Raw genomic sequence first — 27,280 nt, 5'->3', positions numbered from 1 at the left:
CCCAAACATGCTCAATGGGGGGCAGATCTGGAGATCTTGCTGGCCAGGGTAGTTGACTTACATCTTCTAGAGCACGTTGGGTGGCACGGGATGCATGCGGACGTGCATTGTCCAGTTGGAACAGCAAGTTCCCTTGCCAGTCTAGGAATGGTAGAACGATGGGTTCGATGACGGTTTGGATGTACCGTGCACTATTCAGTGTACCCTCGACGATTACCAGAGGTGTACGGCCAGTGTAGGAGATCGCTCCCCACACCATGATGCCGGGTGTTGGCCCTGTGTGCCTCGGTCGTATGCAGTCCTGATTGTGGCACTCACCTGCACGGCGCCAAACACGCATACGACCATCATTGGCACCAAGGCAGAAGCGACTCTCATCGCTGAAGACGACACGTCTCCATTCGTCCCTCCATTCACGCCTGTCGCGACACCACTGGAGGCGGGCTGCACGATGTTGGGGCGTGAGCGGAAGACAGCCTAACGGTGTTTGCGGGACCGTAGCCCAGCTTCATGGAGACGGTTGCGAATGGTCCTCGCCGATACCCCAGGAGCAACAGTGTCCCTAATTTGCTGGGAAGTGGCGGTGCGGTCCCGTACGGCACTGCGTAGGATTCTACGGTCTTGGCGTGCATCCCACGTGCGCCCCACGTGTTGAGCAATTCGGCGGTACGTCCACCCGGCCTCCCGCATGCCCACTATACGCCCTCGCACAAAGTCCGTCAACTGCACATACGGTTCACGTCCACGCTGTCGCGGCATGCTACCAGTGTTAAAGACTGCGATGGAGCTCCGTATGCCACGGCAAACTGACTGACACTGACGGCGGCGGTGCACAAATGCTGCGCAGCTAGCGCCAGTCGACGGCCAACACCGCGGTTCCTGGTGTGTCCGCTGTGCCGTGCGTGTGATCATTGCTTGTACAGCTCTCTCGCAGTGTCCGGAGCAAGTATGGTCGGTCTGACACACCGGTGTCAATGTGTTCTTTTTTCCATTCCCAGGAGTGTAGTTTGTCACGTCTAGACAAATGTGAATGGCGCCGCAAGAAGGCTACACTGAAAGTAATGAAATCGTCTCATATGTGCATTCATTATCATTATTATCTCTAATGATAAAACTCTTCATTGTACACTATTTGCTTTGATGCCGGCGTATATCCGCTTCTTATCATACTCACTGGTATTTCTGGGCAGTGGCCACCAATGATAAATGGTGATAAGACACTTGAGTGGGGAGTAAGTGATGTTTTTTACGTCAGTGCTATTCGTCACACGTAATAAGTGCATAAAATTTTGAGACAGCGAGTTAAGTAGACACCAAGGATAAATGGAGAAAAGACACCTGAGTGGAGAGAATTGATGTTTGTTACACGACTGCGCTTCGTCACACGTAATAAGTGCGTAAAATTTGGAGGCAGCGAGTTAAGTATATAACAGTTTTGACCGGTTGTCGTTCACAATGGAACAAGTTTGTGATCCAGTTAAGAAGAATCAATGAAGAGAGGCCAAGTAAGTCACACGAATCCTTATTTGTGTGACGTCTGTTAAAATTAAAGAATACATTTATGTGTTTAATTTTCACTGTGATTCAGTTCTGCACTCGATCTTATGTCGATTCATACATCCATGATGTCAAAATTTCTTATAGAGCCCTAACAGCACTTTTATTAATGCTCGTGGAGCAATAATTTGTTTCTCCTGCTTACCCTCATATTTATCTGTTTATATCTACTGCACAGAACATATTTGCACATCAGGCCAAATGTCGGCGATATGCGCTATGTGTCTTGTTTTGAAACAAACATTTTCCATTCACTCACGGCTCTTGCTGGTGTCAACGGTAATGCAAGCTTGACTCTCTGCTCTCACGCATATATCCGGTACTGCTCCGCTCTGTCTCACTTTTATTTTACTAGCACTGTCAATTCCACATTAACTTCGATACACGGCAGTATTAATATGATTACTAACGTTCTCCGATACGCACTTATTCTCAGCTATTCCCACAGAGACGGTGAACACATCAAATTTGCATTTGTGCAAAGATGATTATGCGAAACCGTGTTATTCTGATTCCACGAAGAGACCTTTTCGCTGTTGTGAACGTACTGCCACAGAAGCTAGTAACAAAGAGAATAAGGCATAACTACATTATTGCTGTTTTACGAGTTTAAATCGACAGAAATATCTCCGTAAAACCTCTGAAATTTTGTTAGTAGAATTCTGGTACTATTTCGGTATAAAACTGATTTCTGGAAGATCTTCCTACTCTGAGTTCACTGACTAATAATTTAGGCACAATGTTAGTTAGTCAAAAACTACAGCAAATCTTCAAATTAACTAACTCTAATGAGAGCCAGGAAGCTGCCACGTTGTGAAGTTATAAAATACGACCACTTAAGAAATGCCGTAATGAAATTTCCGAAATACAGACATTATATATGGGACAGTCTTCTCACTTAAGAAAGAGTCAGTGTATCATTTACCACATTCCATGTAGAAATGGGGTACTTTTGATTTTCTCCCGTCGTAGGCAGCAGACGGAACACTTGATGGGCATGGAGTTTGCAAGAAGCATGAAAGCAACTATTCGAAGAACTTCTGCATCTACAAGATACTCCGCAAATCACCGTACGGTGCCTGGCGGTGGATACCCCGTACAATTATTACCTATTTCCTTTTCTGTTCCACCGGCAAACAAAACGAGGGGAAACGACTGTCTATATGCCTCCATAAAAGCCCAAACGCCTCGTATCTCATCTTCGTGGCTCTTTCGGGCAATCATTCTGCCGCCAGTTGCAAATGTCGGTTCTTTAAATTTTCTCAGTAGTGCTAGGATCGTTCGCCTCACCTCCAGGGAGTCCCACTTGAGTTCCCGAAGCATCTCCGTAACACTTGCGTGTTGTTCCAACCTACGGTCGCAGGTTCGAATCCTGCCTCGGGCATGGATGTGTGTGATGTCCTTAGGTCAGTTAGGTTTAAGTAGTTCTAAGTTCTAGGGGACTGATGACCACAGCAGTTGAGTCCCATAGTGCTCAGAGCCATTTGAACCATTTTTTGTTCCAACCTACCGGTAACAAATATAGCAGCCTGCCTCAGAATTGCTTCGATGTCCTCCTTCAATCCGACCTGCACGAATCCCAAACACTACAGCAATATTCGAGAATATGTCCTGCCAGCGTCCTATATGCGGTCTGCTTTACAGATGAACCACACTTTCCTAAAATTTTCACAATAAACCGAAGCTGACCGTTTGCTACCACAGTGCTCTCAGTTTCCATCCATTTCATAGCGCTTTTGAACATTACGCCCAGATGTTTAAACTACGTGGCTGTGTCAAGGTGTACGCTACGAATGCTGTATAGAACATTACAGGCTTGTTTTTCCTACTAATCCTCATTAAGTTACATTTGCGAGAATTTGCTTGTAGAATACATCTTTTGCCGTGATACATACTGCTAACGGTAAGAGATAGGGCACAATCAGTACGTTCGCATATCCATTTGCCACTAAAAATCGACGATAGATTGTATGAATGTGGTAAACACTGCAAACAAAAAAAGAAAAAAGTCTCAGCCCGAAGAATATTTACCGAATAGGACCGAAATCGGTAAATGTGGTATACATGTGACGACACACAAATGATGGTAATTACAGCAAAAAAAATGGATGATTTACTCATGAGAAAAATCTCCACACTTTGAGCAAATCGGTATAGCGTTGGTTCACCTCCGACCCTTATGCAAACAGTTATTTGGATTCGTAATGATTGGCGGAGTTGTTAGATGTACTCCTGAGGGATATCGTGTCAAGTTCTGTCCAATTGGCGCGTTATATCATCAAAAACACGACATACTTCGAGGACCCTGACAATATTCTTCAAACGTTCTCAGTTGGGGAGAGTTCTGGTGACCTTGCTGGTGAAGATAGGTTTTGGTAAGCATGAAGACCAGCAGTAGGATGTCTCACCGTGTGCAGGTGAATATTATCTTGGTGAAATGTGAGACCTGGATGGATTGCCATCAAGGGCAATCGAATGGGGCGTAGAAAGTTGCCGACGTTGCGGTGTGCTGTAAGGGTGCTGCGGCTGACAACTTAAGGGGCCCTGCCATGAAAAGACGTGGCACCCCAGACCATTACTCGTGGTCACCGGACAGACGGTGGGCAACACTCAGGTTGGTATCCTACCACTGTGCCGTCTACAGACACCTCTCCGGCATGGAGGCTCGCTGACCGGAGTAGAATTGTCTTCGACGATGAGTCCCGTTTCGAACTGAGTCCCCATGAGGGGTAAAAACATGTCTGCAATCGCCATGGACAGCGGTGGGATACCAGGCTGAGTGTCGCCTGCCATACGGCCCGACAACCACGAGTGGCAGTCTGAGCTGCCATTCCATTTCATAGCAGGACACTTTTGCTTGTGATCCTCCACATCCTTACAGCACGTCGATCAGTCGACGATATTCTATGCTCCACATGAAAGTAGATTTCGAGAATGGATTACTTTTTATAGCTGTTGATCTAATAACTTCAGCCGATGGTTGAACAAATGTGAAAGGAATGGAGAATGTAGAATCTTCTGGAGCAGGACACATACCAATAGAATTACGGAAGCACGGCTGGAATGTGTTTATAGGAATACTTCAGGAAGTTGTTTAATGCATGAATGCTACAGTGAGAACACATGCATAAGGAATGGAATGCGGAATATGTAAGCCCAGTTTATAAGAAACGTAGCTAAGAAGGTCTGCGGAAATTACTGTTTAGCCGGTCGTACAAACTCTATTCGGTGGTCTGCACGGTCGTGTTCCAAAAGACAAGATTGAGGGAATACTGATGGGCTCTGAAGAGCAATGTGGCCATTTAGTGTTCATAGATATCGAAAGGTGTATGACGCAGTGCCGCTGAAGAAAACGGCTTGTAGTTCTGAGGGGGAGTGGACTTGAAAAGAGGTATGTTAGAGGTATGTCCAACTTATACACCTCTGCAGAGTGTGTAACTGAAGTGGGGAATAAAATACGACACAGCTTTTCGAAATTACAAAAGAATTAAAACAGTGATGCTGCTTGTCTCCTACATTGTTTGGAATATACCTCAAGAAATCCTTATACTTGTTGAGAAGGAAATGTGCAGGAATGGGCATTCTGGTAACAAAGGATCAATGTTTGTAGACCTTGTTCGTCGCAGGTGATTCTTCGCAGATGGTCAAGTAATGGTGGCCAGTGAAAAGGATGGAATCCGCGGTTTGCTACGAAAATTATTAGATGAATATGATAAGATGGGATTGACAGTAACTTTCGAAAAGACTGAATTCTTGTATAGTGAAGAATATATAGGAAACACAGTGAGCTAGCACATCAAAACATGTAAGAAGTTTAAATATTTGGATAGTATACTATCGGAAGACGAAAGAAGTAATTTGGTAATAGAGTAATGAGTAACCCATGGGAAAACAGCAATCCAGAAGCTAAACCCTCTGTTATGGTCTTGTAACGAGGAACACCTTGAGTGCGAGGTCGCAAAATGCGAATGATGTTCTCGGCATTCGGCGCCCTTCGAATTGTCTACCACGCAACCACAATATTAGCTGATAATGGCAACAGGGGGTAGGAATGGAAGTACCCAGTGTTGAGCACAGCATGAGGCTATTAAGCGTAGTTCAACTGATTAGTCGACGAGTAACTCAAAATGGTGATACAGTGCTAGTGGTGTTGATACAAAGCAGAGCAACAGCAACAATAAGCAAAGCAAACATTGCATAATATCTACAATAACAGTGGCCGAAGTTGAAGTTTTATCAGAAAGGAATGCAAGGAGTTTTGCAGACTGAGAAAGAGGTAGCGGATGTAATATTAGCGTTTCTGCAAGATTAGCCAGTGGGATGTATGGTGTCATATATGCTCTATTGTGAACTATGTACGTGAGGAGTACAATGATGACAGCATGTCCTTAACAGGTGAAAATAATACTGCAAGAGGTGTCTAGCAGTGTAGTTCATCGCCCTTGTCGGACAGGGAAAAGCAAATCCCGTCTACAGTGAAACGTGGTAAAGAATAACCGTTGCCCAAGGACAGGCCACTAATCCTAAGTACATACATGAACGATCATCCGCAGCATCGTACAAAAACATTTATGAACAGATTTTGAGTAAGTCAGTGACAATCTGACCGTGTAGAGCATAAGAAAAATTATGGATATTCGAGGGTGGCCAAAGCCCAATTGTTGCAATAACTGCTGTTTGCGTGTTTCAAGGAGGTTCGACAGAATTTATAGCGCATGTTTCTGTTTTATATTATTCACAATGAGCCCATTCTGGCATGATGCCATTATCAGGTCCTCTTTAAATACATAAGTAAGCGATGGGTCTGTAATTATAATCAGAAAAGCTATAATGCATCGTTAGGTGTAACATCGTAGAGTTTCTCGTAAGTGTCAACTGAAGAAGTATATCTGATTTTAGTTGTTTCCATGCATGCTACTTTTCTAATAGCTTCGATCAGAGATAGCTTGGATCAGAGATACTACACGCTTACATAGTTACATATTGTTTGTTTTAATTTTATTAGAGATTTCTATTTTACTTTTTTAATCTCTCTGTAATAGTTTTGTTATTGTGCATGATTTACGTTGGTGTTATATCTCTTTTTATACTCTTCATGGTGTTATTACTGTTACTATGGATATGTTTTATTTAGTGTCTCTGACACATTATTTTACCCGTTTCTTGATTTATAATGTGAATAAAGTTTTGTATGTAGTTTTGTGCTCTTGATTGCTTTGTTCGTTTAGTACATTTGTAGAGTTGCTGCATGCATGTGAATACATCTCTCTTTCCTCAAAGATGTCGATGAATGTTCCCTTCTATATAATATCGAGGATTTCTATTTTTTTATTTTGTTTGTGGATGTTGAAAAAATGTGGATGGGTTATTTTCACCTTCTCTGGTGTGCTCTTTATATCTATTTCTTAAATTTAAACCGGTTCGCTCTATGTAGAGTTTGTGGCATGTGTTACACGAAATTTTGTAAGTACATTGGTTGTTGTGTATGGTTATTTTTCGAGCTGGCTTTCTGAACTTTGTGTTTGAGGCGGTGTATGTTTTGATATACAAAGGCGATGTTGGTTTTATTGAATAATTTGTTAATTTTGTTCGAGTTGTTTCCTAGGTAAGTCATGGCTACGTATTTTGTTTTATTCTTTTTCGTTGTGCGAATGTTCAGTGTTTTTTCTTTATGTGTATTGTGCCTTTCTAGTTGTATTTTACTGTAGTATATTTGTGTTATTATTTTGGGGTCATAATCGTTTTCCTGGGCTATGTATTCTATCTCCAGACACAAAACATAATCAGAACCAAACCTAAAAAAATAGTAAAATACAACGTAATTCCTCGCATCGTTTATTTATAATGGAAACTATGTAAACATGTAATATGGCTGATACACAGCCATACAAGCTGTCAGAAGGGTAGCATACATGCAAACAACTAAAATCAGATGTACATCTCCAGTTCACACTAGGAGAAGTAATAATTCTAGAAAAACAGGACTTGGCAGAAACTATGTTACATGTAAGGTAAAGAAACCTAGCGATGTATTATAGCTTTTTTGATCATAGCTACAGACCACTATATTAAGACCATCACTTACTTACGTATTTACCGAGCACCTGATGATGGCAACAAGCCGAAATGACTGATTAAAATAAAAACAGTTTTCAGAGCAATGTAGCTGGTTATTATCCATAATCATCAAGTCATTAAAAGACATGCGTGGCACTGCAGGTCCCAAAGAACAAAATTTTGTGGATACGTATACACATATGCCGTCTGTTAATCGGCATAGTAAATTGGCTGTAAAGTTATTTGTTCTGCTGCGACAAGGTGAAGATGCTCTCCCCCCTACGATTCTTTCTCGTGTTGTGATCTGGAAACGGCGGTAGAGAAGATTTACGTCACGATAAATAGTATCCCGAAATGAACTTTAATCTACCGAAGAAAGTAATAGACACCTGTAAAAACATTCAGGAGATGGTACTCATAAGTTTTCGGAGATAATATTGATGGGCTTTCACTGAGAAAACGATTCCCAAATCGTTGTTGATAATCCTTCCGGGTTATATGGCCGTGGTCCATGGAATTCTTCTATACCTAACGTTTCGTCCAATACTACATCATCGGAGGTATGGCTGGTCCTGCTGAGTCCTGCCGACTGACGATTCGGGCGTCGGAGAGCGGCCTAAATACCGAGGAAAGTGGGCGTGGTCTAGCTTGCACATAGTAGCAAAGAGAAAACTAGTCAAAGATAAAATGTAACTATCGATAATAGTCCGTCATAGATAAAAATCACTTATCGATTCTGTAACGACATTGTCCATACCTCGCTTAATTTCAAGGCGTCTTCTTTTCTACTAAAATTATCTTCATGTTTATAAATTTCAATAGCCTCCTTATAAAGTCTTGGATAATAGTTTGTGGTAGCACTTAAAACTGTAGTTTCAGAAAACTTAACTACATGGTCACCTGACTGAAGTGCATGTTCTGCAACGGCCGATTTATCTATTTTTTCACAGTCGGCAAAGAGTTTTGTGCTCCTTGACCCTCGTATTCACACTGCTTTTTGTAGTACCAATATAGACCTTGCCACAAGTACACGGAATTTTATACACAGCGCTAGATGATATTGGTGGCCTTCTTTCTTTAACAGAACGAAGAACATGACCTATTTTTCTGGTAGGTTTGAATACCGGTTTCACTTTATGTTTCAGCAAAACTTTGCCGATTCGATCTGTAACCTTACTAATGAAAGGTAAAGACACCGTGTTCTTCCATTGCTGTGTACCATCCTTGTCCTTTGGCGTTCTGTGGTTATGTCTTAAAACTCTATTAATTTCTTTGTTTGAGTACCCATACTTTTCGAAGGCCCGTTTCAGATGATTCAGTTCCGTATCCAGACGTTCCGACGTACAAATCTGTTTTGCCTTATCCTCTAAACTTTTGATTACATCTCTTTTATGTTGTGGGTGATGATTGGAGTTCTTATGTAAGTATCTATCAGTATGTGTGCTCTTCCGAAACACTTCATGTTTTAGACTGCCATCGGTCTGTCTCATGACTAATATATCGAGAAACTAAATAGCCTGGTCTTTTTCCACTTCAATGGTAAACTTAATTTTAGGGTTTATCCTATTAAGATAATCAAAAAATTCGTCTAAGGCTCTTTTACCGTGTGTCCAAACCACGAATGTATCGTCTACGTAACGGTACCAACAACATGGTTTCTTATTTGCTTTATTCAACGCTAATTGTTCAAATTTCTCCATGTAAAAACTGGCAATCGCAGGGCTCAACGGGTTACCCATGGCAACACGGTCCACTTGCTCATAAAACTTCTGATCCCACTGAAACTGGCTAGATATGAGACAGTGCCTAAACAGAGCGATCAAATCTTCAGGGAAAACTTCCGTTATGTAAACCATAACTTTATTGACCGGAATCATAGTAAACAGAGGTACAATATCAAAACTGACCAGTATGTCTTCAGGAGCCAAGGTTAGACCTTCAATTTTCTCAGTAAAATGACGTCAGTCCCTCACATAAGAATCAGTCTTACCAATGTATGGTTGTAGAAGAGTAGCTGGATACCTAGACATTTTGATAAGTAGGGGAATCAATCGCACTAACAGTGGGTTTCAGAGGGAGATTTATTTTGTGAACTTTAGGTAAACCATAAAGTCTGGGACACTTAGCTTCACTCCTCAGTAAAACTTTTTTTCCTTCTGTGGAATGGAAGTAGATGACTTTATCACCGTATTAGTTTTCCTCAAAATAACAGCCGGCGGGTCTCTTCTAAGTTTATTGTAATGTCTCGTCACTAATAGATCCAAAATCTTACAACTGTAGTCCTCTTTGTTCATCACCGCAGTGGCATTGCGTTTATCAGATGGAAGAACAGCTGTCCCTCCGTCCGCATTTAAATCCCTGAGGACCTTTCTCTCCCCCTTAGTTAAGTTACTCTCTTACACCCTTGTGATTTCTATACGAATTGCATTAGCAGTTGCCTTTGGGAGGGTTCGGATCCCTGCTTGCACATTCGCAATAATCTCTTCCACTGGTACATGCGTAGGAGTAATAGCATAATTACCTCCTTTTGCGAGAACTGAAATCTCATACTGAGACAATGCTCTCGACAATTTGTTAATAACAGTCTCTGCCATTACAGTGTTGTTAGTAATCTGTACATTAGATCTTATTATGTTGAACTACTTCTTATGCCAATTGGTGGTCACTTCCATTATAGATTCCATTGATTTGAACGTTAAACCATATATTTTATTTCGCATTCCATTCCAGCCATAGACCACGGCCATATAACCCGGAAGAATTATCAACAACAGTACCATCCGGTCGTGAAAGCCTTCACTGTATGATTCCAAAATCTTTCCAGACAGGTAATGTATAATTTGCTTTCCGTTTCAGTTACCACTAACACAATGAAAGGACTGCTACATATCGCTGCGTTTGCAGCGCTATTGTCCGTTGCGTCTGCATGGACGTCCAGGGTGCACCCAAACTGCAGCTACGCAGACATAGAAGGCAGCTGGATGTTCTACGAGGGGGAGAGGAACCTCAACAATAGCGCCCAGTGCCTGTCTGTCGGTAAGGACGCTCACAGTAGAGCATCAGAGTGTGACAGGTTTCACAACGTTGACACTGTAGCTAACTTGTTGATGGAACACACTTTTCAAAGAGACAAGTGGAGGGGAAGCGTCATCAACAACGACTTTCAGTAAATACGACAAAAGCTATGAGGAGAGTAAGTTTGGTGATTCTTAAACTCTCGAAACAGTTCTTGACTGTTTTTTCTGTACATGTATGTAAACACGTGAATCTAATTCAAGAGACAAAATTAGTTAAGGTTCCGAATTTGTTAACTGTAAAGTATAAGTTGAAGACAGATATCTAGTGCTTTTGGAATATCCTCAACATCATTTATCCCTCTAAAAGTACACATTCCATTGCTTTTGTTGTTTCGTGAAAGGAAATGGAATTTTGTAGTAGAGATCTAGCACACTGCAAAAGTGTACAAAATTGTGAAGTCATTGAAGGCACTTATAGGAAGTTTCTTGCAGGTTTCATGTACACCGACGGAAAAACTCACAAAATGAGTATGAGTTGCACGACATAAACGAAAGTTGGTAAGCTTGTTTCTACATCTGAAACGTGATGTTATTCAAACTTCGCGCAACTCACATACAAGTGGCGCTAGTAGCGGCTCTATACGAATGCAAATCAGGTTTGTTTTAAATACGACGGTGAGTCAAATGAAAACCTTAAATTTCAAATAACAAATCGACATTTCGAACCGTTGTCCTGTAAGTTGGTAAGTGTGCTTCAAACAGTGTGCAGAATGGCCTGTAGGTGGCAGTATAGTGCAGATGCACAAATACCGTCGCAGTATCACTATAAAGATGGCCGCCCCACTTGGGACATGCAACAGGGAAGAAAAGGGTTCTATTATTCGGTTTTTGCGTAGTGAATGTGTGAGACCTATCTAAATTCATCGACGAATGAAGATTCAGTATGGTGATGCATGTTTGTCACAGCAGCAAGTCTACGATGGAGTAGAAAGTTCGCAAACGGTGTGACTTCAGTGAAAGATGCTCCTCATACAGGTCAGGCACAACGAGTTGTGACTCCACAGAACATTGCAGCAGTTGAAGCCGTAGTGCAGGAAAACCGCCGAGTGACACTGAATGACATTGCAGAATGTTTACAAGATTAGTCATGGGTCAGCACACAACATTGTGCATGATGTGCTCCAGTTTCACAAAGTGTCTGCAAGATGGCTGCCACGGCAGCTGACACCTGGAATGAGAGAACGACGTGTTGATGCTCGTGAAGAACGTCTTCGGCGATTTGAACGAGAAGATGATGGCTTCCTTGCAAGAATAGTTACTGGGGACGAAATCTGGGTTCACTTTCACCAACCGGAAACAAAGAGAGCGAGCAAGGAAGGGCGCCATTCCTCATCACTAAAACCAAAGAAGTTTCGAACAGGACCATCAGCAGGGAAGGTTATGCTGGCCTTCTTTTGAGAAGAAAAAGGCGTCATTTTGTAGCGTTACATGCTTAGAGGGACCACTGTTACCTCTGCATCATACACAGATCTCCTAAAAATCATTTGGTGCCTGCAATCATATCACAGCGACGTGGATTGCTGACAGCAGGTGTCCTTTCGCAACATGATAATGCAAGGCGCCACACTGCTCGTACATCAGTTTCAACAATCACTGACCTGTCTTCCTCATCCTCCATAGTCACCACACCTTGCCCGAAGCGATTTCCATATGTTTCGACCACTGAAAGGTGCAATGGGAGGAAAGACGTTCCGTTCTGCTGAAGAGGAACGCCACCCGGTGCATGAGTGGTTGCACGGACTACCAAAAGAATTTTTTTCTAAAGGAATTTATGCACTTTGTAAGCGCTGGGGGACTTGCATTGAGCGTGGGGGAGACTAGGCTGAAAATTGATACAGCTTCGTACCACGTCTGCACAATAAATAATATTTTTAAAAGATATTTAAGGTTTTCATTTGACTCACCCTCGTACAAGCTGTAACGGTCGTGAGAGTTTGTTAGCTTTGAGATTGGACATGGTGTGTTGATGTTAATTAAGAATGACCTTGAGACGACAAAGACGCCATTATCAACACCACATTGAGTTTGAAAGGGGTCGTGTCATATGGCTACGAGAAGTTGGATGTTCCTTCTGCGATAATGCAGAAAGACGTAGCAGCCATGTAGCCAATCTACATGATTGTAGGCAGTAGTGGCCACGATATGTACAGTTTCAAGAAGAGCGGACTCTGGACGGCCACGTGACACTATCGAGAGGGAAGACCATCATCTTCGACGTATGACTCTGGGGAATCGTGCTGTATCTGCAGCAACAATTTAAGCAGCAGTTGGCACCAAAATTACACAACCAAATTTTACAAATCGGTCACTTGAAGGACAGCTCCGAGCCAGGCACTCTGTTCTGTGCATTCAACTGACCCCAAACCACCGCCAGTTCCAACATCAACGTTGTCAAGAAAGAGCCCATTAGAGGGCAAAGTGGAAGTCTTTTGTGTTTTCTGATGAAAACTGGTTTTGCATGGATGCCAGTGATGGACGTGTGTTGGTTAGAAGGAAACCAGTTCAAGGCCTGCAATTCATCTATCTGCGTGCGTATTACACTGGATTTGCATCTGGACTCATGTTTGGGGGTGTGATTTCATATAATAGCAGGAGCACTCTCGTAGTTTTCCCACGCACATTTCCTGCAGATTTGTACGTAAATGTGGTGATTCGACCTGTTGTCCTGCCATTCATAGACGGGATTCCAGGAGGTGTTTTCCAAAAGGATAACGCTCGCTCACATACCGCTGTTGTAGCTCAACATGCTCTGCATACTGTAGACTTTGCCTTGGTCTGTTTCATCACCAGGTCTGTCTCCAATCCCAATCCATCAGATAGGGGACATCATCTGAGGACAACCCTCGAGTCATCCACAACCATCGTTAACCGTCCCTGTATTGACCAACCAAGTGCAACCATCATGGAACTCCATCGCACAAACTGTCATCCGGCCCCTGTGCAACATAATGCATGAACGTTTGCATGCTTGCATTCAACGTTATGGCGGTTACAACGCCTATTAACGTATCAGCATTTCACACTAGAAATGGCTTATCTCGCACTTACACAACCTGTGATCTTGCATGGTTAATGTTCAAAAAATGTTGAAACGTGTTTGAAATCTTATGGGACTTAACTGCTAAGGTCGTCAGTCCCTAAGCTTACACACTACTTAACCTAAATTATCCTTAGCACAAACACACACACCCATGCCCTAGGGAGGACTCGAATCTCCGCCGGGACCAGCCGCAGAGTCCATGACTGCAGCGCCTTACACCACTCGGCTAATCCCGCGCTGCTGCATAGTTAATCACTTAGAAATGTTTTCTACACAAATGTATTCCCAAGAGTTTATTACTCTAAGCTAATAATTTTTTGGTGTTGCGGTTTTTTCCGTTAGTGTATTTTACCAGTGGTCGGTAGATAACAACACACCAGTGAAGAGGATTATAGAAACGCTCAATATCAGGTTTTGAATATTGTATGAAACAGCCTAGTGAAAGCCACAAAACGCCGTGGAGTCGGCTCAAAAACTCTACGAGAACGTCTCGATGCGATTTGATTGTAAGCCGACAATGTGAGGCATCTTATATTGTAGACAAGCTACATTTTTGAAAAGGCCTGAAAAACGGTAGCCCCTGTTGTTCTTGGAAGACATATGCTCAACATTTTGCTGAGCACTGAAATGTATAGCGTATACAGCTACTTCAAGGAGAGTGGCAATAACTGACGAACTAATCTTCCCAGACGTTCTACAATGGTTAAGTATACTTCTATGCAAAGAAGACTTCCAATGGTGATACGTATTATGATGAGGCCTGATTAACTGGATTGATGTTCCTCCTCTGTGGATATGAGATAATTGACCCCACATCCCTAACTAAAAATCGAATGGGCGTTCCCCCACACTTGCAACTGTGTTATCGAAGTAAATGAGAACAGAACAAATGCCTGCACAGAACTGGTGACAAGCAACGCCACTCTGCCTCTTGTCTCTCCCTCTCTCTCTCTCTCTCTCTCTCTCTCTCTCTCTGTCTCTCTAGAACACACACACACACACACACACACACACACACTCACACGCGCGCGCGCTCATACGCACTCACACACAAACACACAAGTACACAACTAGTCATCTATAGACAGAAACAGTTATAAAATTATAATAACGTTCTGTATCTGACAAGCTAACATGGCCTACCACTCAACTGACGCAAAGCAGCTGAATGTAAATATCGTTAGCTCAAAATTTCCAGCGTAAAGATTCGTATGTTGACTTAGAAACTCAATTGAACAACCTGGGCGTAAATAATTGTAATTGTAGCGGGATTCAACAAAATCGGCTAAGTACGACACTAATTGTTCACCTTAGAAACTAATATACAAAAACATAGTTTCGAAATAAAATGAAGCGTGCACATTTAATGATTTGTGGAGCTGGTTCAAAGAGCTGCCGCGGTTTACGAAAAGTAGGAATCGACAACAGCTGGAGTTAGTGAACGTTAGACGTTATGAGGGGAAAGTTTGGCTTGCCGTTCCACAAGTGACAGGTAGCAATAAACGATCCAAATTCACGAATAGCATGCATAAAGATAGGGAAACATTATACTCTACATGCAAACGTAATAGCCGGCCGGTGTGGCCGTGCGGTTCTAGGCGCTTCAGTCTGGAACCGCGTGACCGCTACGGTCGCAGGTTCGAATCCTGCCTCGGGCATTCATGTGTGTGATGTCATTAGGTTAGTTAGGCTTAAATAGTTCTAAGTTCTAGGGGACTGATGACCACAGATGTTAAGTCCCCTAGTGCTCAGAGCCATTTCAACCAACAGTTTTTTTTTTATTTGCAAACGTAATACAGAGTTGATTAAAATCTACTTATGCATTTAAGCTTCCATAAAGACTTACAAGGCCGATAGTAGCGGCCTAAATATAAAAGGCCCGCCTTCGGTTGTGTATGTGCTAGCACCATTTCATCCCTTAAACATTTAGGCAGACAAAGGTTGCGCCCCGCCGGAAGACCATTGGTGCTTCGCGGATGCCCCTTAGTACTGTCAGTCGAGTGGTACTTGATCTGGAGCGGGGCCAGCGGAATGATGTGAGTCCGCCTCAATCTCCGAGTTATAAACCGTTCAGTAATAAATTTTCACACACCCTGACGACAGGAGTAACACTGCTGTGCCTCTCATGGGCATTAGTAGATTGGGATCTGCCCCAGAGCACCGCCATACTCGACGACGATGGTCACCCAGGGTACTGCTATACCGAGATTCATCGATGAGCACAATGCGAAGATATTCATCAGCAGTCGGTGCTTCTCGCCAAGGGCACCAGCCCAAAACAGGATACTGCACGATTCGAACAACCGACCATGTGGAAGCCCTTGTCAAGAACGGTCTCGCATGCTGATAACGCTGTCTCATACGAGAACACGGCGTCTCCATCTCCTGCACAGCAATCACTCTGCATCTGTTCACGTCCCTCGACGCTGATCCGCCGTCCCACTAACATATAAATCCTTCCAGGCGACAAATGACTGTTAGCCAGACACATGGACAGTACACATTGTAACAGCGAGTGTGTTCTCCTTTTTTAGAATGGGGAAGGCGTGTGATCTATCTTCGAGGGCAGATCGTGATGGCTCGAAGGCTCGGCAAGTGCATTTCGGAAACTGCACGAGTTATCGGCTATTTGAAGACTGCTGTGGTGAGTGTCTTCAACACGTGGCAAAACCAAGGTGAAACCACGTCCAGATGTCGTGGGGTTGGATGGGCATCCCTCATTACAGATATCTGACGTCAAAGGCTGGGTAGACTGGTAAAACAGGACAGACGGCGAACTGTGGCGGAACCAACATCAGACTTTAATGCTGCGTAGATTTCAAGTGTCCCTGAACACAGAATACAGTGGACACCCCTAACGATGGTCCTTCGCAACTGACGTCTCATGGATGCGCCAATGTTACCACCACTACACCAGCAACTACGACTGGACTGGGCACGCGGCCATCGGCACTGGACGTTGGCTCAGTGGCAGTGCGTTGGTTTAATAAATCACGATACCTTCTGCCTCCCGCCGATTGGAGGGCGCGCACCCCTAGTCTTCCAGCGGAATATCTCCTTGACACCTGTACTGCAGGACCGAGACAAGCTGGGGTGGCTCCATTATGCTATGGGGGACACTCAAGTTGGCACCTTTGGGTGCACAGGTTGCGAACCAGGTAGATCCTTTCATGACGATCATATTTCCAGACAGCAGTGGCATTTTTCAGCAAGATAATGCGTCATGACACAAGGCCAGGAATGTGATGGAGTGCTTCGAGGAACACAGTGGCGAGATCCAATAGACGTGCTCGCCCCCCACCCCCCAGCTCGCCAGATCTGAACCCGGTCGAACACATCTGAGATGTGACTCAACGTGACGTTAGAACACATCGCGTCGTTCCCCAGAATGTGGAGATGTGGTGTCAACTCCCTCCAGCGACCTGCCAAGTCCTCTTTGCTTCCATGCCACAACACGTCGCCGCTGTTATCCAGACCAAAGGTCGACATACCGGTTACTAGGTACGAGGTCATAATGCTCTGTCTGATCAGTGTATCATCTAGCAGGCCTCGTAACAGCACCGGACAAGAACAACACTAATGCGCTCTGGCGGCCGCTACTTGTTACGGAGAACTGCAACTATAGTTATTTGCATAGCAGCAGATGGTGTGGACGTGTAAGAAGCTGCACTGACACACCGACATCGAACCACGTCTTCTGGATATTTCATGTTTTTTTCCTCAGGCAGTGTATGTCTTACAGTTCTTCGCAATGATTACAATTTTATCATTAGTTCGCCGCCCAGGTAATCATTGTTGTTACACTCTTTGCCAACTACAATCCGAGCGACTTTTAAATACTGGATGATATTTTGTTTAACTTGTATTTTAACTGCTAGATGTGATATTGAAAACTGCATGTTCAGATCCCTCCAAGTTATGACCTTGTTTTCCTTCACAGATCCAGTTCGAGTAACGAAAGTACAACTGTATTACCCCAATCAGGCGACCGACCAGTTCGGCAACGTTGGTACGTGGACCTTACTCTACAATACCGCATTTGAAGTTTTAATCAATGGAAGAAAATATTTTGCATTTAGTTACGCAGAAATGGTAAGTCCATGTGCTAAACATGAATGAAATATTTCATCATTTATATTCTGCTCTTTAACCGGTTTCATTTGCTGACAGATTGATAACTACTTCATCAGAAGTCTGTGCAACCAGACGTATCCTGGATGGTCTTACGATGTTACTGTCAGACACTGGTCCTGTTTCTATGGGGTCAAGGAAACTCAGACTGGTGCTAAACTCCACGCTGACAACTTCAGGAAAGCGCAGGCAAGTGAAGCCTCGTGGTTGGTGGAAGTATTTTGCGCGGAAGTTTAGCGTATTTATGAGGTTGTGCTTATTTGGAGCATTAGATGTTCGAAACATTAATTCTAAGAAACATTGTGTGGCTACGAAGTCAATCTCCATTTATAAACCGTTACTTTTCAGAATAACTTCGTAATGACGACGGAGTATCAACAGAAAATCGTCAGCGAAATCAATAGCAAGCAGAATTCGTGGAAGGCTAAAGCGTACGAGCAATTCAATGGAAAAACGGCAGAGGAAATGTTCCGAATGTCTGGAGGTCGGAGGTACTATTAACTAAAACGTAAATAACACGATTGTAAACATAAGTGTAGTATTATGCATGTGAATTATGTAAGTGAGATACCCCCCCTCCCCCCCCCCCCACAAGGACACGACACTACACTACCTAAGAAATAATGTATGTCTTTTCTAAATTTTATACTCACTTGGTATTCCTCGTAAATAAATCCAGATAATACATACGTTAGAGAAACATACACCGCACTGTTATATCAGTGTGAAACGTAGACTACCCTAGGAAGCTCTGCAAGTATCTTTCCTTTTCCTGTTTAAAACTGTTGTACTAAAAGTCACGTTCTTTGAATAACAGGAAACCACAGTGCGCCATTGGTGCACGAAGCTCAGCTATTTGATATTAAATTTCATTCCACGTATCAAACAATGTCGCGCAAGGGTTATCATATGTTTAAAAGAATTAGTTCAGTCTAAAAAGCCTTATAGATATTGACATGACTCATCTCCACCCTGCAATAGCAAATGCTGTTATTTAATCAAGTTATCAATCCATCCGGCCTTTATGTCCCCCCGGAAACAAGAACTATCTGCATAGGATCGAGATCTCACAACCGAAATGGCTGTGATCTATTGGTTGCTCGCGTGAGTGGCGTGAAAGAGCAAGTCGTCTGGTTGGGCACCACATTTAAATCAGCCGCAACACTTTAGAAAAATTTTGACTGTAAAGTCACAGCGAAACAAAATCTGACCTACTTAAAATGTATATGTACGAAATAAATGATCGTATGCTGTCACGTGTAGCCATCTAAAACGACATAGTGACACCTGCACAGTATGCTGTTTCAGTGCTTCACTGTTGCTGCCGTAAACATGATCGGTTGGTTCTGAAATGCCTGTACCGGAGTTTGTCACATTGCCCTTGTGATACCCTGACTCTGTGTTCTTGAAATTCGGTTGCATATTTACTTCCACTAACTTAAATGCACTGCCGGCTGATGTGGCGCACTTACAAGACATTGGACTCGTTTTTTGGAGGAATACGTTACAGTCCCTGAAATCAAGTATTAAGATTTTCATGACTCCCCTAAATAGCTTAAGGCTTATAGGAGGAATGAAAGCACGGCCAGAACATCTGCATATCCCTACACACTTCGTGCTTGTACTCCGTATGTAGTCACCGCATTGTCGACAGGACGTTAAATTCTAGTCTTCCTTCAGATGTACTCCATTATTTTATTGATGTCAGCTTTCCCAAATGACATATGAACTACCCAACGACAAGGGAACTTTCCTGATTACCTGTTCGTTTTGTATCACATAGCATTCACAGGTCAAGTTTGGTATTGTTTATGAAGTTCCAGTGCACTGATAGAGGATAGGACTAGAAATCTGGACTTCTTCGTCGTGACAAGTTTCGGCCCGTCGCGTGCATTTTCAAACCGTGGCCTTAGACGTAAATGTATTCATACAGTTCCCACCAATGTGTTGGGTACGTTGTATGATTACTAATGTACATGGCCACATTGGTGGGAACTGTACGAATACACTTACGTCTAAGGCCATGTATAATGTGATGATTCGAAACTAGTTGCCACAAAGAAATGACTACTATCTCAACTGCGACGGATTCTGAAGGAAAACAAAGATTTATTCTTACTGACAGGTTATTCGGCACTCACATATAAATGCTGCACTGACTGGAAGACTTTTAAAACGATTTGTATTAAAATGGTCAGTTAGTTAGAATAAACAACTGTAGTTTTGAGGCACCCAGTTTATTCTGCTCGTACAAGAGAGAACATTTTAATTCTTTCATTTTTTGAAATTGAGTCATCCTCACATAAACGTCACGCCAACTCGTGTCCCGCTTTTCCTCTTTAGTTTTGAATGTTCACTGTGTTTTCAATAAGAAATTTAGATCTGAAGAGGATTTTAATTTTGCAGAACAGATTTAAATTTTTTCCCCTTTGAATGTGGAAAACTACAACTGTGATGAATAAAAGTTCTGAGAAATGACACTAACAAGTGATTGGTCCACCACAATGAATCCGATGCGTGTGCGTTACATATCATTATTTCCGTCACCAGATTAAGAAACTTCTCGCTAGAAGACTTTAGTCAAGCACTAACGCTACTGAAAGCAGTTAAAAAAAAACAAAAAGAGCGACGTGATTCAGTGGTAAGACGATGAACTTTTATTCACAAGGATGGCTGTCTAAATCTTCATTTAAGCTTCTATATTTGGATATTTTGTGATTTTTATATTACTTACGACGATTGATGAGATGTTTTTCCATTTGACACGATCTATTTCTTTTCCCAGTTCGAACCTGTGTTCCATGCACAACGGCCTCGTCATCGCAGGGACCTTATACACTTTATTTTCTTTCGCTTTAATGAACATTTCTGGAAAACAGTCTCCAGATTAAATAAATTTTGGAAACTTTACTGTGCACAGGTTGTGTCGAAAACCTCAAATACCGAAAATATTATGTTTATAAACTGTCATTTTAAATTTATTTACAAGGAAATGTTATCAGTGTAAATTTATCCGAGCCAATTGTAGTTTCGGAAACTAAAGTATCAAAGTTTCCTGAAACTGTAACTGAATGACAGAAGCAGATGCATTTATTAACACAGAACTGATCATGGAAGAGGAATACGAAAAATCTCCAGGCAAAGATCAAAGGTCAAGAAACACCCCGACGTAGAGGAAATTTCATCTTAACTCCTCTAGACAAGACCAACTAAAGCGAATGAATAGCTACAGGCTCCTGAGCAAACATGTACGAATTTGTGAGGTACCTACAGATTTTATGAACAAATTAATACCGATTGCTGAAAAGACGAATGCCACAATCTGTAAAAGTTAACAACACTTTAGCCTATTTGGTTTTTATTTACGAAAAGAAGTACAAACAATTTCGAATGTAAAGAGAACCGAAACGAATTCGAAGGGGCACATTCCGGAGAACGAGAGAGCCGAAGAACAAGACATTGTTATCTTTACGTTCTTTCTATACAAGCAAATAGAAAAAGTATTTTATCTTATACAAAGATTCCGTAAATACTGAGAAATCAGAGAAAATGTGTTTGGAATGTGAAGAAAGTGGAAGTTGACAACACAAACCGAGGACTGGTACGAATTCCTTACAAAAGTAAGACAGCTGTTACTGGTGACATTGTATTACAGTGAGACTTGGATTCTTGGGACTGGAGGAAAAAAAGCATTTGAGTTCAGACGAAACAGTTTCTTTCAGTAAAATCAGAGAGGACCTAATATAATGATAGTGTAACAACGACCACAAAAGCTTGTGGAACTTTACTGTATAAATAACTATTCACCTCTTTATATCCAACAGACGTATGCGACTCTTACGTACGAGGACAAAGAGATAGGTGAATAGAAAAATGTACTAGTGGAAGACTACAGCTTACGTTCACAGATCAAGATATGAAACAGGGCGTGTGTAACATCCACTCAAAAATGAAAATGACTTCATAAGGAGGCGAAAAACGAAAATTTGTTATATCCACACGTCTGCCAATGTTGCTACCAGCCATTCCTTATAGTCATTCAGTGGCTCAGTACAAGGCGTGGCAGCATGGTCACCTTTCATGCTAGGAATGTTATGCGGTCGCGTGACAGATGCGTTCTGCCTTCAACATGGAAGCTACCTCGACTTTAAATTGTCAGTAAATCATCTACTTCTTTCTCAGTGATATATCACAACAGTGTAGCAAGTGTCATGTGACTTGTGCATACGTTGTTCTAATCTACTGTGCCTGAAAGCGCTTCTAATTCGACAGTCCAAAGGAGCATTTAATGTAAACGAAACGAGACAAATATTTCCGTCATGCTGAATAAGAAGCGGTATGTTTTTTTTACAGGAATATCCCGGTGGAGAAGCCACAGCCGACTCAGGTGACGGAGGAACAGAGAAAGCGAGCGTCCTTGCTGCCCCGCCATTGGGACTGGCGAAATGTCGACGGCGTCAACTACGTGTCTCCCGTGAGGTTCGTATATCTGACACATCAGCGCTGTTTGCAGTGTAGTGTTGGGGTATGACAATATTAAAATGAGTACGACCCACATATTTCCACTCTGTCATGCGTCAAAGTATATGTGGTTAGTACACAGAGGGACTAAGCTGCCCGCTGTGACCGAGCGGTTCTAGGCGCTTCAGTCTGGAACCACGCGACTGCCACGGTCGCAGGTTCGAATCCTACGTTGGGCATTGATGTGTGTGCTGTCCTTAGGTTCGTTGGGTTTAAGTAGTTATAAGTTAAAGGGGACTGATGACCTCAGATCTTAAGTCCCATAATACTCAGAGCCATTTTGTAACTAAGCTGCCCCTACCGAATCTATTTATGCAACCCGCCCTACGAATGTACAGGAACGGTATACGGACAGGCAACAGTCACGTAATCGAAACAAGTTCCCTCTCGGAGTTTTGCATAACTGTTAGCAAACGGAATCATACCGAAAAGATTACAAGTAAGGATTGACTATGAGCTGCACAGTATTTTTAGATCAAGATATACCTTATTTCTGCCATTTTTGTCCAAGTGCCTCCATTCATTCTTTACGCAATTACAGGTGTAATGATAGAGGTTTCGGATGCCTCTGGAACTTCGTTCTGTTTAAAGTACTTAACATTTCATAAATGCTTCCGAGGCTATACAAGGTGTTCGGATAGTCCCATTACAAACCTCGAGGACTTGTGAAAGGGAGTGGTCACATAGAATTTTAAACAGAAACCCATGTCCCGGAACGTCGTTCAACGACGCTATCAGAGCGTCAAAGTTGTAGACGTCGATGGCTGCAAATATATGTATATACGGAGTGATTCCGTGATAATGTTACAAACTTTCAAGGATGAAGGGTATGGATAAATGTATCAATTTGAGCTACGGGTCTCTCGGTCGGAAACACGCGAGTCGAAAGTTGCAAGAGAAAATGATTCTGATATGTCTGTCAGTGGACTACACGTACCGATACCGTTGTTACTGACAATGTACGGTATGCTATTTTCATAGGTGGTAGTATGGAGCAAAAAGAAGGAGAATTAAAATTGGAAGGAAAATCAGCATTGGCCGTTTCGTTGTTTTATTGTCAGTAAAATCGATTTTCGGTCACTTTGTGACCATCCTCAGAGCTGTAATATACAATTAAAATTGGTAGGCACTGGTATCAAGACATAACCACAAGCTTAGAGCGATCATATGTGATCGCTCTAAGCTTGTGGTTATAACTTGATACCAGTGCCTACCAATTTTAATTGTATATTACAGCACTGAGGATGGTCACAAAGTGACCATGCTTACGAGATATTATTTCTTCGTTTGGTCCATATTACCAGCTAGGAAAGTTGCCTACACTATAATCCTAACAACAATATGTATTACACTGTCAGAGGTATAAGAACAGTAATTAGCTTTTACCTTTCGACTCGTTCGTTTCTGGTACAGGTACAATTACCTCATACTGATACATTTATCCTTCTTCATCAACCTTTAAACTTTTTGACATCATCGTGGAATCACCCCGTGTACACTTACAGAAGCTGGCGCCTGTATCTTTTATGCTCTGTAGCATCGCTGAATAACGTTTCCGGCCATCGATTCTAATTCAAAATATTATGTACTCACTCCCCTCTACATGTTCTAGAACATAGTAATGGGAATTTTCGAACACCCCGTATATTGGAAAGCTGTTACTTCCACACTTTCAATTTTGATATCTGCTGTTGTATTTATAACCCTGTATTCACCTAAACAAAAGCCTTGTTCCTCCTGCCACCGAACTTCACTAATTTCCACTATATCTAACTTTAACCTATCCATTTTCCTTTTTAAATTTTCTAACATACCTGCCCGCTTAAGGGATCTGAAATTCCACGCTCCGATCCGTAGAACGCCAGTTTTCTTTCTCCTGATAACGACGTCCTCCTGAGTAGTTCCCGCCCGGAGATCCGATTGGGGGACTATTTTACGTCCGGAATATTTTACCCAAGAGGACGCCATCATCATTTAACCATACAGTAAAGTTGCATGCCCTCGGGCTGTAGTTTCCCCCTGCTTTCAGCCGTTCGCAGTACCAGCACAGCAAGACCGTTTTTGTTAGTGTTACAAGGCTAGATCAGTCAATCATCCAGACTGTTGCCCCTGCAACTACTGAAAAGGCTGCTGCCCCTCTTCAGGAACCACACGTTTGTCTGGCCTCTCAACGAATACCCCTCTGTTGTGGTTGCACCTACGGTACGGCCATCTGTATCGTTGAGGCACGCAAGCCTCCCCACCAATGGCAAGGTCCATGGTTCATGGGGGGGGGGGGGGGGAGGGTAATGCAGGAGTAGGTTTAATAATGAATAAAAAAATAGGACTGCTGGTAAGCTACTACAAATAGCATAGTGAACGCCTTATTTTGGCCAAGACAGACACGAAGCCCACGCCTACCCTACTACAGTAGTACAAGTTTATATGGCAACTAGCTGTGCAGGTGATGAAGAAATTGATGAAATGTATGATGAGATAAAAGAAATTATTCAGGCAGTGAATGGAGACGAAAATGTAATAGTCATGGGTGACTGGAATTCGAGAGTAGGAAAACGGAGAGAAGGAAACATAGTAGGTGAATATGGATTGGGGGTATGAAATGAAAGAGGAAGCCGTCTGGTAGAATTTTGCTCAGAGCATAACTTAATCTTAGCTAACACTTGGTTCAAGAATCATAAAAGAAGGTTTTGTACATGGAAGAAGCCTGGAGATACTAAAAGGTATCAGATTATGTAATGGTAAGACATAGTTTTAGGAACCAGGTTTTAAATCGTAAAACATTTCCAGGGGACAGATGTGGACTCTGACCACAATCTATCTGTAGATTAAAACTGAAGAAACTGCAAAGAGGTGTGAATTTAAGGAGATGATACCTGGATAAACTGACTAAACGAGAGGTTGTACAGAGTTTCAGGCAGAGCATAAAGAAACAATTGAAAGGAGTGGGGGAAAGAAATACAGTAGAAGAAGAATGGGTAGCTCTGAGAGGTGAAGCAATGATGCCAGCAGAGGATCAAGTAGGTAAAAAGACCAGGGCTAGTAGAAATACTTCAGTAACAGAAAAAATATTGAATTTAATTGATGAAAGGAGAAAATATAAAAACGCAGTAAATGAAGCAGGCGAAAAGGAATAGAAACTTCTCAAAAATTAGATCGACAGGAAGTGCAAAATGGCTAAGCAGGGATGGCTAGAGGACAAATGTTAGGTTGTAGAGGCATATCTCACTACGGGTAAGATAGGTACTGCCTACAGGAAATTTAAAAAGACCTTTGGAGAAAAGACAGTCACTTGTATGAATATCAAGAGCTCAGATTTAAATCCACTTCTAAGCAAAGAAGTGAAAGTAGAAAGGTGGAAGGAGTATATAGAGGGTCTATACAAGGGCGATGTACTTGAGGACAATATTATGGAAATGGAAGAGGATGTAGATGAAGATGAAATGGGACATACGATACTGCATAAAGAGTTTGACAGAGCACTGAAGACCTGAGTCGAAACAAGGCCCCGGTAGTAGACAACATTCCATTGGAAGTACTGACGGCCTTGGGAGAGCCAGGCCTGACAAAACTCTACCATCTGGTGAGAAAGATGTATGAGACAGGTGAAGTACCCTCAGACTTCAAGACGATTATAATAATTCCAATCCCAAAGAAAGCAGGTGTTGACAGATGTGCAAATTTCCGAACTACCAGATTAATAGGCCACAGTTGCAAAATACTAACGCGAATTCTTTACAGACGAATGGAAAAACTGATAGAAGCCAACCTCGGGGAAGATCAGTTTGGATACCGTAGAAATGTTGGAACACGTGAGGCAATACTGACCCTACGACTCATCTTAGAAAATAGATTAAGACAACACTACGTTTCTAACATTTGTAGACTTAGAGAAAGCTTTTGACAATGTTGACTTGAATACTCTCTTTCAAATTCTAAAGGTGGCAGGGGTAAAATACAGGGAAATAAAGGCTATTTACAATTTGTACTGAAACCAGATGGCAGTTATAAGAGTCGACGGACATGAAAGGGAAGCAGCGGTTAGGAAGGGAGTGGGACAGGGTTGTAGCCTCTCTCCAATGTTATTCAATCTTTATAGTGAGCAAGCAATAAAGGAAACATAAGAAAAATTTGGAGTAGGTATTAAAATCCATGGAGAAAAAATAAAAACTTTGAGGTTCGCCGATGACATCGTAATTCTGTCAGAGACAACAAAGGACTTGGAAGAGCAGTTGAACGGAATGGACAGTGACTTGAAAGGAGGATATAAGATGAACATCAACAAAAGCAAAACGAAGATAATGGAATGTAGCAGAATTAATTCGGGTGACGCTGAGGGAATTGGATTAGGAAATGAGACGCTTAAAGCAGTAAAGGAGTTTTGCATTTTCGGGAGCAAAATATCTGATGATGGTCGAAATATAGAGGATATAAAATGTAGACTGGCTATGGCAAGGAAAGCGGTTCTGGAAAAGAGAAATTTGTTATCATCGAGCATAGATTTAAGTGTCAGGAAGTCGTTTCTGAAAGTATTTGTATGGAATGTAGCAATGTAAGGAAGTGAAACATGGATGATAAATAGTTTGGACAAGAAGAGAATAGAAGCTTTCGAAGTGTGGTGCTACAGAGGAATGCTGAAAATTAGATGAGTATTTCACATAACTAGTGAGGAGGTAATGAATAGAATTGGGGAGAAGGGTAGTTTGTGGCACAACTTGACAAGAAGAAGGGACCCGTTGGTAGGACATGTTCTGAGGCATCAAGGGATCATAAATGTAGCATTGGAGGGCGGCGTGGACGGTATAAATCGTAGAGGGAGACCAAGAGCTGAATAAACTAAGCAGATCCAGAAGGATGTAGGTTGCAGTAAGTACTGGGAGATGAAGAAGCTTGCACAGGA

The 27,280-nt window shown here is 42.3% G+C and overlaps 2 protein-coding genes across 2 annotated transcripts in view; both read left to right on the top strand.

The window, feature by feature from the left end:
- The first annotated feature begins 1,444 nt into the window (after positions 1 to 1,444).
- LOC126334524 (dipeptidyl peptidase 1-like) lies at positions 1,445 to 18,099 on the top strand. Its single transcript, XM_049996915.1, has 4 exons — positions 1,445 to 1,505; positions 10,471 to 10,650; positions 17,672 to 17,823; positions 17,902 to 18,099. Exons 2-4 carry the CDS (start codon positions 10,485 to 10,487, stop codon positions 18,097 to 18,099), a joined length of 516 nt encoding a protein of 171 aa, XP_049852872.1. The 5' UTR covers positions 1,445 to 1,505; positions 10,471 to 10,484.
- A 114-nt stretch (positions 18,100 to 18,213) lies between these two features.
- Positions 18,214 to 27,280, top strand: part of LOC126284976 (dipeptidyl peptidase 1-like) — a 30,666-nt gene continuing 21,599 nt past the window's right edge. The window contains exons 1-2 of the mRNA XM_049984259.1: positions 18,214 to 18,353; positions 22,216 to 22,341. Coding sequence (XP_049840216.1) covers positions 18,223 to 18,353; positions 22,216 to 22,341 — 257 coding nt within the window. The 5' untranslated portion in view covers positions 18,214 to 18,222. The remainder of the gene's footprint in view (positions 18,354 to 22,215; positions 22,342 to 27,280) is intronic.

This window comes from Schistocerca gregaria, chromosome 1, assembly GCF_023897955.1.
Source record: "Schistocerca gregaria isolate iqSchGreg1 chromosome 1, iqSchGreg1.2, whole genome shotgun sequence".
NCBI classification, from domain to species: domain Eukaryota; kingdom Metazoa; phylum Arthropoda; class Insecta; order Orthoptera; family Acrididae; genus Schistocerca; species Schistocerca gregaria.
This window is presented reverse-complemented; position numbering and strand designations above follow the sequence as displayed.

Coding starts and splice junctions, on each gene's coding strand:
- LOC126334524 (XM_049996915.1), top strand. CDS start 10,485: ATGAAAGGACTGCTACATATCGCTGCGTTTGCAGCGCTATTGTCCGTT. Junction 10,651..17,671: donor CGCCCAGTGCCTGTCTGTCG/GTAAGGACGCTC, acceptor TTTCCTTCACAG/ATCCAGTTCGAGTAACGAAA. Junction 17,824..17,901: donor CATTTAGTTACGCAGAAATG/GTAAGTCCATGT, acceptor ATTTGCTGACAG/ATTGATAACTACTTCATCAG.